The 14,506-nt window shown below is 46.4% G+C and overlaps 1 protein-coding gene across 2 annotated transcripts in view; it reads left to right on the top strand.

Moving 5' to 3' along the window:
- Positions 1–9,836, top strand: part of Abcb9 (ATP binding cassette subfamily B member 9) — a 33,508-nt gene extending 23,672 nt beyond the window's left edge. For both annotated transcript variants that reach the window (XM_075979130.1, XM_075979123.1), the window contains exons 11-12: positions 202–338; positions 9,193–9,836. In XM_075979130.1, the coding sequence (XP_075835245.1) occupies positions 202–338; positions 9,193–9,453 (398 nt within the window). In that variant the 3' untranslated portion in view covers positions 9,454–9,836. The remainder of the gene's footprint in view (positions 1–201; positions 339–9,192) is intronic.
- Positions 9,837–14,506: the final 4,670 nt, after the last annotated feature.

Below are 14,506 nucleotides of genomic sequence, written 5' to 3' on the forward strand. Positions count from 1 at the left end.
ACACCACGGTGCACTGTCATACTTTTAGCCATCTCTCTGGTGCACTGGGGGCTGATCCTCACGCACCGTGGTATCTCTTCCTGAGCTACCGTCTGTGGGTGGTCCCAACTGGGGACCCTCAAAAATGTCTGCATAGCTGGTGCCCAGGTGACAGGGAGGAAGAAGCCCCCTAATAACTCACTCTGTGCTTCCTTCATGCAGAGACCGGGGAGAAAGGAGCCCAGCTGTCAGGTGGCCAGAAGCAGCGGGTGGCCATGGCACGGGCCCTGGTGCGGAACCCACCTGTGCTCATCCTGGACGAAGCCACTAGTGCTCTGGATGCAGAGAGTGAATACCTGGTGAGTAGAGGGAGGGGGCTGCTGGAGGGAGGGCGTGGCCAGGCGCCCTGAGAGCTGGCTACAGGCTCTCTCAGGTCATGCCGGGCGGTGGTGGCGCACGCCTTTAATCCCAGCACTCAGGGAGGCAGAGGCAGGCGGATCTCTGTGAGTTCGAGACCAGCCTGGTCTACAGAGCTAGTTCCAGGACAGGCTCCAAAGCCACAGAGAAACCCTGTCTCGAAAAACCAAAAAAAAAAAAAAAGAAAGAAAAAAAAGAAAGAAAGAAAGGGAAGCAGGGAGTTCTGGGCATGGACTCTTTGGGGCCTGGGCCCCCAGCTCTAAGCAGAGCTACAGTCAAGTGCCACGGAAACAGTGTCCTGCCAGAGGACCCGATAGGAAACCCCATCCTGTGTGTTTTTGTGTTCCTTCCTCCTCCCCTCTCCTTCACTGCTTTTGTTCCGCAGCACAATACTCACGCCCGAAGGCCTTGCACAAATGCCCCGCCCTGCAATTTATGGTGTGGCTTTAAGCAGTTCCTCCCTTCTAAGCCTAGCTTTCAGTGATAGGACACAGCTGACACCTCAGGGGGACAATATAGAGTTTATTCTGGAGCCAAATAAGTGACTGTGGCCCAGGAACACAGATCAGGTTATCCTCAGCTCTATGGTCCAATATATGGAAACAGGTTCCAGTTTCATGAAGTTTTTATAGTGGCAGAACAAAGAGAGTTCAAATCGAGACACTCCAGATACATGGGTGGAAACATCAGAGGCAGTTCCAGCAAAGCTGGGAGGCTCTGTCATGGGCCTCATTTTCTGTCTGATGACACACTTAGCTTTTGGGTTGTGGTAACCAGGGTCTGCTAAGTTAACCCATTCCAAAAGGGTTTTTACCTGTTAGTCACAGTTTGTTAAGTCTAACACAGGTGGGCAAATCTGATCCTTGGGGTTTGAAATCAGCCTGTGGTGTCACCACAGTTCTGACGAGACACACTCGTTTCCAGAAATCCTCGCTCACAGCTCCTGTTGGCTAGCATGGCATTTTATGCATGGAGTCCACATATTATCAATTTATATAGCATCCCTCACAGGAACTCATCCCCAGGGTCTGATGTTGATGAGGCAAGGTGATAGTCAGGGCAGTCTTTTTTAAAAAAAAAATATTTATTTATTTATTATGTATACAACATTCTGTCTGTGTGTATGTCTGCTGGCCAGAAGAAGGCACCAGACCTCATTATAGATGGTTGTGAGCCACCATGTGGTTGCTGGGAATTGAACTCAGGACCTTTGGAAGAGCAGGCAATGCTCTTAACCACTGAGCCATCTCTCCAGCTCCAGTCAGGGCAGTCTTGAGAGAGGCCATAAAGGAAGACAGTCCTCAGCCAGGCAGTAGTGGTGCATGCCTTTAATCCCAGTACTCGGAAGCAGAGGCAGGTGGATCTCAGTGAGTTTGAGGACAGCCTGGTTGATGGAGTGAGTTTCAGGAAAGCCAGAGCTAAACAGTGAAACCCTATCTCAAAAAACAAACAAACAAAAAAGGAAGACAATTCTCTATCAGTGCTCCAGATCTGATAGCATTCACATGTGGCATGTAGTAGGGTTTATATTAAAATAAGAATACCAGCAGTGAAGGAAACATTTTAAACAACCGAAATTTACCTATTGTTTAAAAAAAACAGATCAGCCATGTCTGTATTTATAGTTATTGGTATTCTGAACTGTCGTCTTAGATCTTTTAACTTAGCTTTTCCTTTGGCCAGCTGGATGGCATAGCTCTAGCCTTGCTATGGGGCAGCTAACTAGTGTGGATCTGCAGTCCACACTGTAGCTCTGGCCTGTGGATGCTCACCTTGGCTAAACTGGTCCCCTTGATCTCCTCAGCATGTGCTGACTGGTGATGAGGGAGCAGGAGCTCAGGCCTGTAGCACTGAGGAATCCAGTCTTCACAGACCCAATAGGATCCTTTTACTTCAGTGGCAGAAACAGAAGTGGGAATCTGGGGACCATCCATTTCCTTTTCATTAGCAAAATATGAATATTGTTTAAATTAGTCCCAGCTAACCATACTGTGGGACAGTTTAGACACTGATTTAGTCAAGAAACGTGGGCACTTACGGGGTATATTTGGTGAAAGCTGATTTTGTTAGAGACGTGTACGCGCGCGCGCGCACGCGCGCGCGCGTGTGTGTGTGTGTGTGTGTGTTATAAAGAGTTAAATCTTTGGGTGTCTCTAGCTGGAGATAATGGAGTTCAAGGTACTTTGTAAACATTTGAGTGTGTGATAGGGCCTTTTACAGTGTTTAGATCACTGTTTCTATGGATGTTAAACGATTGGACTTTGAGACGCGTAGCCCTGACTACCCTCAAACTTCTGGAAAGTCACTAGGCAACACCCCCCACACACACAGCCCCCGCCCAGCTACATATTTTCTTAAAAGGAAAATGTCTGTTTACTTTGACTATAAGAATTCTGATATAAAATATTGATGCTCCCACTTTGGAGGGGCTTTTTTAAAAGATTTAAGATAAATTTTGCCGGGCAGTGGTGGCGCGCGCCTTTAATCCCAGCACTCGGGAGGCAGAGGCAGTCGGATCTCTGTGAGTTCGAGGCCAGCCTGGTCTAGAAAGAGCTAGTGCCAGGACAGGAACCAAAAGCTCCAGAGAAACCCTGTCTCGAAAAATCAAAAAAAAAAATGATAAATTTTTGTTGATTTAAAAACAAGGTTTTTTTAAAGCCAAATTATACTGAATGATAAAAATATCTGTCACAAAAACAGTGAACACACTCGAATCTTTTAGACATAAAAACTAGTTTTAATAAGGTAGGCGGGGCTCTAGGTGAGCAACCAGCCACAGAAACAGGACAGTTTCCTCACTAGTGACTCCATTAAAACCAAGATTAGTATTTCATCATTTAGGAATAAACCAAGTGAAATACTAAATATCATGAATGATTTAAAAAGTCTAATTATAGCTGGGTGGTGGTGGTGGTGGCCCTTGCCTTTAATCCCAGCACTCAGAAGGCAGAAGCAGGCAGATCTCTGTGAGTTCATGGCCAGCCAGTTATACAGAGAAACCCTGTCTCAAAAAACAAAAAATGTCTAATTATAAGAGGATTTAAGAAACATAAAAATAGAGAAATGTTCAGTTACCTGGGGCACTGACTGTTAGCAGAGCTGAGATGAGCGTCCTCAGCATCTCCCGAGTGCTGGGGTTAAAGGCATGCGCCACCACCGCCCAGTGCAGGTTCTTTTTTCAATTACCTTTTTTCCCCTTCAAATGTGTAACACTTGGTCAGGATAAGGACCCTGAAAACACTGCTCACTTGTCCAGAGGCAGGGGTGGCCCAGTGCTGTAAGTGCTGCACAGGACAAAGTACAGATGAGCCATCTTCCCAGTCTCGGGCAGTTAGCCCCAAGGGAAGCTGCTCTCTGGAGCAGGACAGCGTCTCTGAAAATGAATTTATGCCGGAACTAAAGCAGAACTGTATAATCATGTAGACCTTGTTTTTTTGTTATTTAATTTTAATTTTAAAGCTCAAAAACTCTAGAGCCATCAGCTGCCTCCACTTGTTTTTCCTGGGATCACATTGATTAAATGTCGCTTTACCCTTTGCCATTTAATTGGCGTTCTGAACGTGCAGCCAGGTTTTCTTAGACAGTCAGAGTTGGGTGTTTTTTTTTTCCCCTTAAAATTTTAGTATTACATGAACCAAAAGGAAGCTGGGGGTAGAGAGTTGAAACCTGGCCGCCCTGCCAAGAGGACCTAGGTTCAATTCCCAGCACCCACATGGAGGGTCACAACCTCCTGTAACTCCAGTTCCGGGGATCCAACACTCCCTTCTGGTCTCTAAGGGTACCAGGTACACATGTGGTACAAATACATACATGCAGTCAAAACATTCATACACACATTTTTAAATTAAAAAATGAAGCTGGTCCAGTGTCACATCTTCAGTTTACGTGAGGACTTATGTGTCTGTTGGGGCTTTTAATCTATCACCAAAATACCCGCTTTTAAGAATCTGTACATTTGTCTCTTAATTATGCATGCAAAAATAAATTAGCACACAATAAAAATTTTGTTTTACACAAACATGAAAACAATTCACACACACACGACACAGTTACATGAAAATCACACAATTACACAAATGTGTGCACCCACTTTAAAAAGGTTGGGATGGCTCAGTGGTTAAGCATGTGTTGCTCTTACAGAGGATGAGAGCTTGGTTCCCAGCACCCACATCAGAGCTCACAACCACCTGTAACTCCAGCTCCAGGAGATCTGATGCTGGCCTCTGGACTCCATATATATGTCTTAAAAGAAACTTGACCAGGTGATGGTGGCACAGGCAGATCTCTGTGAGTTCGAGGCCATCCTGGTCTACAGAGCAAGTTCAATAACAGGCACTAAAGCTACACAGAGAAACCCTGTCTCGAAAAAAACAAACAAAAATAAATAAAACTTAAAAACTGGGTTGTGGTGGGACTTGCCTTTAATTAACCCCAGGAGGCAGGCAGATCTCTGGGTTCAAGGCCAGCCTGCTCAACCTCCAGAACAACCACAGCTATACAGGGAAACCCTGTCCCTCCCCCTGCCAATAAAATAAAATAGTGAGGTGTGAGAAAGACTTAGCGCATAAACATGAGCAGTTTGGCCGTGGACACATAATATGACTCCTTCCTCTTTTAAGAGCTTCCGTAGCTGAGGGGAAGAGCTGCCTCACTGATGAAAGTGTGTATATCTAAGAGAAAGGAAAAATAGTTTTGGCATCAGGCTCTGGCCTGTGGCAGTTGAACACAGTCCATGCCTGGGACCGGCTGTGGCCACACAGGCCTGGCTATAGCCGGTTACCAAGCCTTGCTCCCCACTGCTCAGGTGGCTGTTACTCCCTTGGATCCTTCTGTGCAGTGTAAAGTTTAAACACAGACAGCAGCTGGGGCTTTGTTTCTCCCTTGCACTTAGGGGACTTAGGAAATACTAAGTGGGTCTCTGGCCAGAAAAAAAGCAGCAAAGGAGCCCAAGGTAAGGGCAAGGCAGGGTGGCCAGAGTCACAGGCAGGGGCACTCAGCAGTGCTTCAAGGTGGAGCTCAACAGCGAAGGCAGAGCAAAGCCCCTGGGGCCCAAGGAGTCCCCTGAGCCTTAGGGACCTCAGCTCAGACCAAACAGGTCTGTGGCTTCAACCAAAAGGAACCTTAGGATGGGCTGGTAGAATAAAGGATTTTAACCTAGGCTTAACACAGAGGTTAAAGAGAGCTGCCCAAGGAGAAACTGAAAGACACTCCCCAGTGTCTTCACCAGGAAGTGGCCTGCACAAGAATCTTAACACGAACGGGTTCTCCTCTCTCTAGCTTTTATCTTTAAAACAGGCCATAATGTTTTCCTTTGATAAAGGACTTCGCTCTTTTAAAGAGTGGAGATTAGCCTCAGGATTTAGCCTTAGTTCTCTTATAACGTCAATATTTTAAAAAGGTTTACTCAAATTACTAATTTCATTTTTATGTGTGTGTTTGGCCTTCATGTATGTATGTGCACCATGTGTGTGCCCAGTACTCACAGAGGTCAGAAGAGGGCATCGCATCCCTAGGAACTAAAGTCATAGATGGTTGTGAACCTGACGTGGGTGCTAGGAATCAAACTCTGGTCCCTGCAGAAGCAACAAATGCTCTTAATCACTAAGCCATCTCTCCAGCCCCCTACAATTGACGTTTTTTTTTTTTTTTGGTTTTTCGAGACATGATTTCTTGGTAGCTCTGGTGCCCGTCCAGGAACTAGTTCTAGACCAGACTGGCCTTGAACTCCCAGAGATCTGCCTGTCTCTGCAAATAGTTCTTGTTTTTTGAAACAGGCTTTCTCTGTGTAGCCTGGCTGTCCTGGAACTCATTCTGTAGACCAGGCTGGCCTTGAACTCACAGAGATCCACCTGCCCCTGCCTCCTGAGTGCTGGGATTAAAGGCGTGCGCCACCACCGCCCGGCTCTACAATTGATTTTTAATGTATCCTTTTAACTCACTTGTAAAATTACTAATTTTTGTAAGTTACCACTTTTCTAATTTCTTTTCCTTTATGATATGATTTTGAGTTCCAAGTAAAGCAGGCTGCCCCTTCAAGATTACCAAGTTTGCAATGGTAGATGTTCCCCCTTGAGGGAGTCATGAAGCTGAGTTGGATGGGCTTGATCGCCCGTATTTTCAATACTTTCAAGTTCGAGTCTGTCACATAGAGCATCACACCACACATGCTGTATCCTCACACACAACTCTTATTTTGGGAAGCTTTTTCCCAGTTTTTCTTTCCTCTGAAAAATTGCAAGACCCAGAGTGGTCGCACACACCTTTAATCCCAGCACTCAGGAGGCAGGGGCAGGTGGATCTCTGTGAGGTCAAGGCCAGCCTGGTCTACAGAATGAGTTCCAGGACAGCCAGGCTACACAGAGAAAGCCTGTTTCAAAAAACAAGAACTATTTGCAAGCCCCTCTCAGCTAGCTAGGAAGCACAGTGTTGTTTGGTTCAGGGTATGTGCCGCTTTGGGGACAGACTGCCCACTCTCACCTGAGACCTTCCTTTCGACTGGCTCTGAAGTTAACCCCGAACATATCCATAAACGTGAGAGTCGAGACCCTGGGTGTTGGTGTGTCTCTCCAACGGGGCCAGCCATGACCCTCCGGACCCAGACATGGGGTATGGCTGCTGAGCTGGAGGGAACAGCGTCTTTTTCCTTTATTACCAGGGGCTAAGAAAAGACCTCAGCTAAGGGCAGCAAGGCTGCGGGAAGCAGAAGCCACAGAAGAGAACTGGGTGCTTGAGGAGAGTCAGGGGGCAAAGTCAAATGGCAATGTGTCAAAGTATTACAAAGAAATCAAAGCCCTCAGATGCCTAAATGTGAACAAAAAACCAAAAACAAGTGGGCACTAACCAAACGACTTCAGTGAACCAAACCCGTACCTAGACCAAAATGCCCCACAGCAAATAAAACCAACGCCATCACACACCCTAAGAAGCATAGGCATCTGCACAGGAGCTTGGATAACCAGCCCAGACCAACAAATGCCATGGGCCCAAGTAAGGGAGGCCTGAGAGCACCCCAGAAGGACCGCAGCCATACACTCGAGATAAAATGCCAGATGGCTTAGACTCAGAGGGCCCCTACTGGTACCTCACTTCCAACTCCTCTAGTGAAAAGTGGATGGTTCTTGGATCCCACACTGGGGAGCATAAACACGACTCTCACCTCACAGGGAGTTACTGTATCCTGGAGCCAATATGAGGGGCACATAGATTTTCCCAAATTTCATGTTCCAATGTAGAAGCCGTTTCATGAAGTTTTTATAGTAACAGAACAGAGTCATAAGTCCGAACGCTTTCAAACGCATCGGCGGAAACATCAGAGAGACAGGTTATAGCCAAGAGAAGAGATCTCAGCTTCTCTGATCGCCACAGGATGTTAGATCTGACACAGAGGTGGGCAAAGGATGGCAATTTAGGGGGCTACAGCTAGCCCAAGACAAGCTGTAATCCGCTCTGGGCTGGCAGGATCCCCTTCCCCAGCACTGCAGCTCTGTCCAGACAGACAGCCTTTCCGCAGTCAGTGGCCATGTCCTTGGTGCTGGTTAGTTGCCCATGCCCATCCTGCCAAGGGCCAATCGGCCCTTTACACAGATGGTGGCTGGCCTGGTCCCAGGTGCCATGCTCTGCTCTAGACACTGGAGCTACAGAGATAGACAAGACCTCTGTCCTCATGGCATTCCAGTCTCGTGGGACAGACAGGTCACAAACAAGTCCCTATAGCCTGTGCTCCAGAGAACTGTCAATCATCTATGCCGGTAAAGGGTTGGGCAGCTGCTGTCCAGCATACACACATCTGGGCTTTCAGTGAATCCTTGAAGCAGCTGAGCTCCCTTTGTCTGGTGCAGAGGTAAGGAAGGAAGAGACAGAACTGGTACAGCATGGCAGAGGCTCAGTATGGGTATACAGCATGTCCTGTGTCCAGCGGTAGTGATGGAGGTTGTGATTGTGACTTCCCTCAGAGGATAGTGACAGGACTCACTCCATCTCTGCTCGTGTTCTAGAACAATGGCTCTCGGGTCCTTGAGAGACAGTAGGATGTAGGAGCTGAACGCATATCGCAGAGCAACAGAGGGCACACATGTTGAGTCCTAGTAAATGCGGAAGGAAAGGGGGGGCAGGGGCCTGTGGCAGGTACTGATTCAGATGGGAAATGCATACACCAATGCTGGGCATTTTCAGGAAGGCACCCAAGGGTCATTGTGCATCTAGGAGCACTGTGGCACCATGGGGGTTACATGGAGTTGTCATGTACTCTCTGGCGCTCACTGTGAGGACCAGGCTAAGACCTGAGAGCCAAGGAGCCACCCTGGGGAGTTCTGAGGGGCAAGGGCAGCAGGGTGTTCAAAGCCTCAGGTCAGTGGAGGGGGGTAGGGAGAAGGTAGGAGGTGATGACGAGGCAGGACTCACTATGAAGTTTATCAACCAATGCCCACAGGTTGTCCTCTGATTCCACACGTTTCCATGTTCATGTGACACAGACAGTGTGCCTCCATGTGTGTAAGGGGAGTGGGTAGCACCAGCAGGAAAGCTGTAGTCCTACAGCGGGAAATGAGGGGAAGAAATGGACAGATGCTGTAGTTTCAGGGCTGCTCTTCCTGGCTCGGGCCTTGGGGCTGACGGGTGCTATCTCTGGTCCTCCAGGTGCCCCCTTATTTAGCACCTGGGCTGTCTGAACTTGGGGGTTGGGTTCTATCTTGGCCCTCATTTTACTACCCAAGAACTGAATGTCAGGTGGCAGCAGTGGGCAGAACAGCGTGTGCAATGCTGTGCAGTCCCTGAACTTCTCTGTCCCGTTCCCTGCAGATCCAGCAGGCCATCCACGGCAACCTGCAGAGACACACGGTGCTGATCATTGCACACCGGCTGAGCACCGTGGAGCGAGCGCACCTCATCGTGGTGCTAGACAAGGGCCGAGTGGTGCAGCAGGGCACGCACCAGCAGCTGCTGGCACAGGGCGGCCTCTATGCCAAGCTGGTGCAACGCCAGATGCTGGGACTTGAGCACCATTCGGACTACACAGCTGGCCACAATGAGCCGCCCAGCAACGGCGAGCACAGGGCCTGACAGCCAGGCTGGCCGGACACTGGGCCCTGGCTGCAGCACTGGAGGCGACCTGCCAAGCCCCACTCTTGCTTCCTGCATCTTGCCTCCTTCCACCTGCTCCCCAGGCCCCCACTGGCTGCCATGGGCAACCCTCTTCTTCTGTCTCCCTTCTTGGTCCCTCCAGGCCTGCCAAGGTAGAGCAGCCTTTTTAAACCAAGTCACCAGGGTGTTTACTGCTCCCTCCAACGCGCTCCAGTCAACTAGATTTCAAAAACACTTTTCTTTTTGGGACTGGCAGTGAGGAAGCTCACTAAGCTGTCCTCAAAACTTCTGAGCCAGGAGTGCACGGCCCTTCCTAACCACCTGGAGGCCGGCTGGGAGAGAACTAAGCAGCCTCCTCTGTCCCTGTCTGTAGGGATAAGTCCCGCCCCTTAGGGGGCGTGTTCGCCTCAGGCTAATGTCTGCCTATAAATTTGGCGAGCATGCTCCGAGCTGTCTCTTCTGCTTTCCTGGTCTCCGCGGGAACGGTGGTTCTGTAAGTCTATCTCTACATTAAAACTATATATATATTTTTACAAACTGTCTGCATTCGTTTACGCCGCTACATTTTGGCGCCCAACGTGGGGCTATTTTGCCCCCGACTCAAGCGGGTAGCCCGCTAGCTAACACAGCACCCTCCTGGGTGCTGTTTTTCAGTTCGTGACTCCGGCCCCAGTGCCGAGTCCGAGACATACTCGGCCACACAGGCCCATTCTGCCTGCCTTGGCTAAGTTTTACAGCGGAACACCACTGCCTGAATTAGCTGAAGCTTAAGTACCTGCGGTTTTGCAACAAAAGCTGCCACAGCGGCAGATTTGGTCTGACACAAAGTGACTTGGCAGGGCAGTGGTGGCGCACGCTTTTGATACCAGCACTTGGGAGGCAAGGGCAGGCGGATCTCTGTGAGTTTGAGGCCGGCCAGGCAGTGGTAGCACACGCCTTTAATCCCAGCACTTGGGAAGCAGAGGCAGACGGATCTCTGTGAGTTTGAGGCCTGCCAGGCCGTGGTAGTGCACGCCTTTAATCCCAGCACTTGGGAGGCAGAGACAGGCGGATCTCTGTGAGTTCGAGGCCAGCCTGGTCTACAAGAGCTAGTTCTAGGACAGGCTCCAAAAACACAGAGACCAACAACTGGCAGGAACCGATCATTGCAGGTAAAAAATTTTTTCTTTTATAAATAAAATGTCTGAACACATTACTGTTCAAGAATTTAACAGTTTTTTTAATTGTACCATGTGGGAGATTTTACAAGAGGTGCCTGTCACGCCACCTCTATGGATCCTTCTGGGATTCGTAGTTTTCATTGGCACCAAATGGTTTGATAATAGAAATATGATAAAGTCTTTACGAGACGAATCCAGGATTCTTAAGGCAGAGATAGAACGCTTAAAAACAATTGAGAATGATAACAATCTTCTCAAGAATCAGTTTGAAGTTCTCCAGACTGATAACAATCTTCTCAAGAATCAGTTTGGAGTTCTCCAGACTGATAACAATCTTCTCGAGAATCGGTTTGAAGTTCTCCAGGCTGATAACAATCTTCTCAAGAATCAGTTTGAGGCTCTCCAGGCTGATGTTAAGGAGAAATTCATTACTATGGAAGAGGGAACAGCTGATCTGGATCGTAAGGTTCAGTCCCTCTCTGTAGGAACTGAAACATTAGTGGCTGATATTAAGGAGAAATTCATTACTATGGAAGAGGGAACGGCTGATTTGGACAATAAGATTCAGTCCCTTTCTGTAGGAAATGAAACATTAACTGAGAGAATCAAAACTGCTGAATGTGACAATCGGATTTTGTCTAAAGCTTATGACAAATTGATGGAAAGAGTGTCAATACAAGAAGGCACAGTTTATGCCATAAAAATTATGTCCAAAGATAAGATGTTATCTCTAACGGACAAACTTCATACTTTAGAATCCTCAATGAAGGCTTTGGAACATAATTCTGGACAGGAGATTCAGACATTGCAGAAGGCAATAGTGAATAGAATTGAAAAGATTGAGGAATTTCTAAATTCTGATGAAGAAGAGCAAAGGGTAGAAGGGCAAATTTTAACTACATCTGTGGGTAAATCTCTCCGGGACAATTTCCACAAAGCTCTACCTACAGCTCTACCTGCCTTTCCAGTAATAACAACAGAGAAGGTGGTTGGTTCCAGAAACCCTAGGGTCATCAAGGAGGATACATGGGAGCCTGTCCGTATGAATGACCTCAAGGAAATTAAACAGGCTGTCATGACTTTTGGGATGCAAGCCTCTTTTGTTAAAGAGATGCTAAGATCTTGGGCCACGACAAACAGAGCAACCCCCTTGGACTGGCTCCAGCTGAGCTCTGCAGTACTTGAGAGTGGACCGCAATTGAAATGGCAATGCTTATTCAGGCAAGAGGCTAGACTCTTAGAACAGCAGGAAAAAGCAAAGGGAATTGACATTTCCCTAGATAAATTTCTAGGTGAAGGGCTCTTTTCCGACCCTCAGGAACAAGCTAATTTGGATGAAAACACACTCTCCATGTGTACTACAGCAGCCTTAAGGGCTTGGGACAGGGTACAAGACCCAGGACAGAGAATAGAATCATTTGTCAGAGTTAAACAGGGTCAGAGAGAACCCTTTAGTGACTTTTTACAAAGATTAACTAAGGCTGTACAAATAGGGATATCTGACCCAGAAGCAAGACGTATAATGATTGAGTCTTTGGCTTATGAAAATGCAAATGTGGAATGCAAAAGGATTTTGGGGCCTTTAAAGCTCAGATCAGCGCCTTTGGAAGAATGGGTCTTGCATACACTCAATGTTGATACATTTGATTATGGCACTGAAGCATGGGTAGAAGAAGCAATTTCCAATGGTAAAAGGAGACACCAGAATACCAAATGTTTTAATTGTGGCAAAATGGGTCATATGAAAAGGAATTGTAGACAACGGATTTTCAGAAATAATAATAATAATAATGCATCTTTCAGAAACAATAATAATAATAATGCATCTTCTAGAAATAACAGAAATAGGAGGACTCAGCCTTCAGGTTTATGTAGAAGATGTGGAAAAGGCAGACATTGGACGAATGAATGCAGGTCTACAAGAGATAGACAAGGCAACCTGATACAGTCGGGAAACGTGAGAGGGGGGGCCTCACAGGCCCCCATGGCAAACATGGTTCAGTCATATCCAGTTTCTGCAGAGAACGTGCCTCATCAGGACAATTAGGAAGCCCCATGCCTACTGTTACAAGCAATAATGATCAGAAAGATAAGTTACGTGTGTTTTGGCAAACTTCTATAAATGATCAAAGACCTAAACTGAGAGTGTGTGTAAATGGCATTTTTATTACTGGCCTGCTGGACACAGGTGCTGATGTAAGTATCATTACCCCAGAATCTTGGCATCCGTATTGGCCTCTTCAGAATGTAAATGTTCAGCTCCTGGGAATTGGAACCCTATCTCGAGTAAGGCAGAGCACGAGATGGGTTGAATGTATAGGGCCAGAGGGACAAATAGGAAAATTAAAGCCATATGTAGCCAATATCGCAATGAATTTATGGGGTCGTGACCTATTACAACAATGGAATACAGAAATTAACATTCCTGCTATCTCTAGAGCCTATAGTTCTGAGAATAATATTAAAAGATATTACAAACGGAGAAAACCGGCCATTCGGGCTGTACAAGAACAAGCAATTGATGTCCCTTCAGAGATACCAACAGCCTTGCCTCTAAAATGGTTGACTGAGAAACCAATATGGACAAAGCAATGGCCTTTAGCTGAGGAAAAGTTACAGGCTTTAGAACAGCTGGTACAAGAACAATTAGATGCTGGACATATAGAAGAATCTACCAGCCCTTGGAATTCTCCTGTATTTGTGGTTAAGAAAAAATCAGGTAAATGGAGAATGGTGACAGATCTCAGAGCCATCAACAAGGTTATTCAACCTATGGGCCCTCTGCAATCTGGAATTCCTTTGCCCTCTTTATTACCAAAAGGATGGCCTCTCATAGTTATTGATTTAAAGGATTGTTTTTTCACTATACCTTTGCAAAAAGAAGATAGAGAAAAATTTGCCTTCACAGTGCCTACTTATAACAATTCTCAACCTTCGAGGAGGTACCACTGGACCGTTCTCCCCCAGGGTATGTTAAATAGCCCCTCCCTGTGCCAATATTTTGTGAACCAACCATTGCAAATAATACGCAAGAAATTTCCCAAATCTATAGTATACCATTACATGGACGACATCTTGTTATCCGATTCAAACATGGATACCTTGAACAGACTGTTTGAAGAAATAAAGATACTTTTACCTAAATGGGGATTGCAAATCGCTCCTGAAAAGATTCAGAAGGGAGATTCTGTTAATTATTTAGGTTATAAAATAGGTTTGCAAAAAATTAAGACACAAAAAGCACAAATTAGGAGAGATCGCCTACGGACTCTTAATGACTTTCAAAGACTGTTAGGAGACATTTCCAGTCTACGACCAGCTATTGGAATAACACCTGATCTAATAATTCATTTGAACAAAACCTTGGATGGTGATAAAGATTTAAACAGTCCCAGAGAATTAACAGCTGAAGCAGAAAAGGAACTGACAATGATTGAGGAAAAATTACAACAGGCACATGTGGACAGGGTGAATCCAGAGCTCGATTGTATTCTTGTCATACTACCATCAAAAATTTCTCCTACAGGAATTTTAATGCAGAGAGATGATATTATTTTGGAATGGATCTTTTTACCACATAAACCAAGTAAGAAACTGAAAACTTATGTGGAAAAAGTCTCTGAGTTAATTATAAAAGGCAAGCTGAGACTTCGTCAACTAGCAGGCATAGACCCAGCAGAAATTATAGTGCCCTTCACTGCTGATGAACTAAAGAAATTATGGGAAGATAATGAACCATGGCAAAGAGCTTGTGCTAATTTTTTGGGAGACATTAATAACAACTATCCAAAAAGCAAGCGGCTTAACTTCATAAAGAGAACTTCTTGGATTCTTCCTCGAATCGTCCGTGATGCTCCAATAACTGGAGCCCG

Source organism: Microtus pennsylvanicus, chromosome 1 (genome assembly GCF_037038515.1).
Source record: "Microtus pennsylvanicus isolate mMicPen1 chromosome 1, mMicPen1.hap1, whole genome shotgun sequence".
NCBI classification, from domain to species: Eukaryota; Metazoa; Chordata; class Mammalia; order Rodentia; family Cricetidae; genus Microtus; species Microtus pennsylvanicus.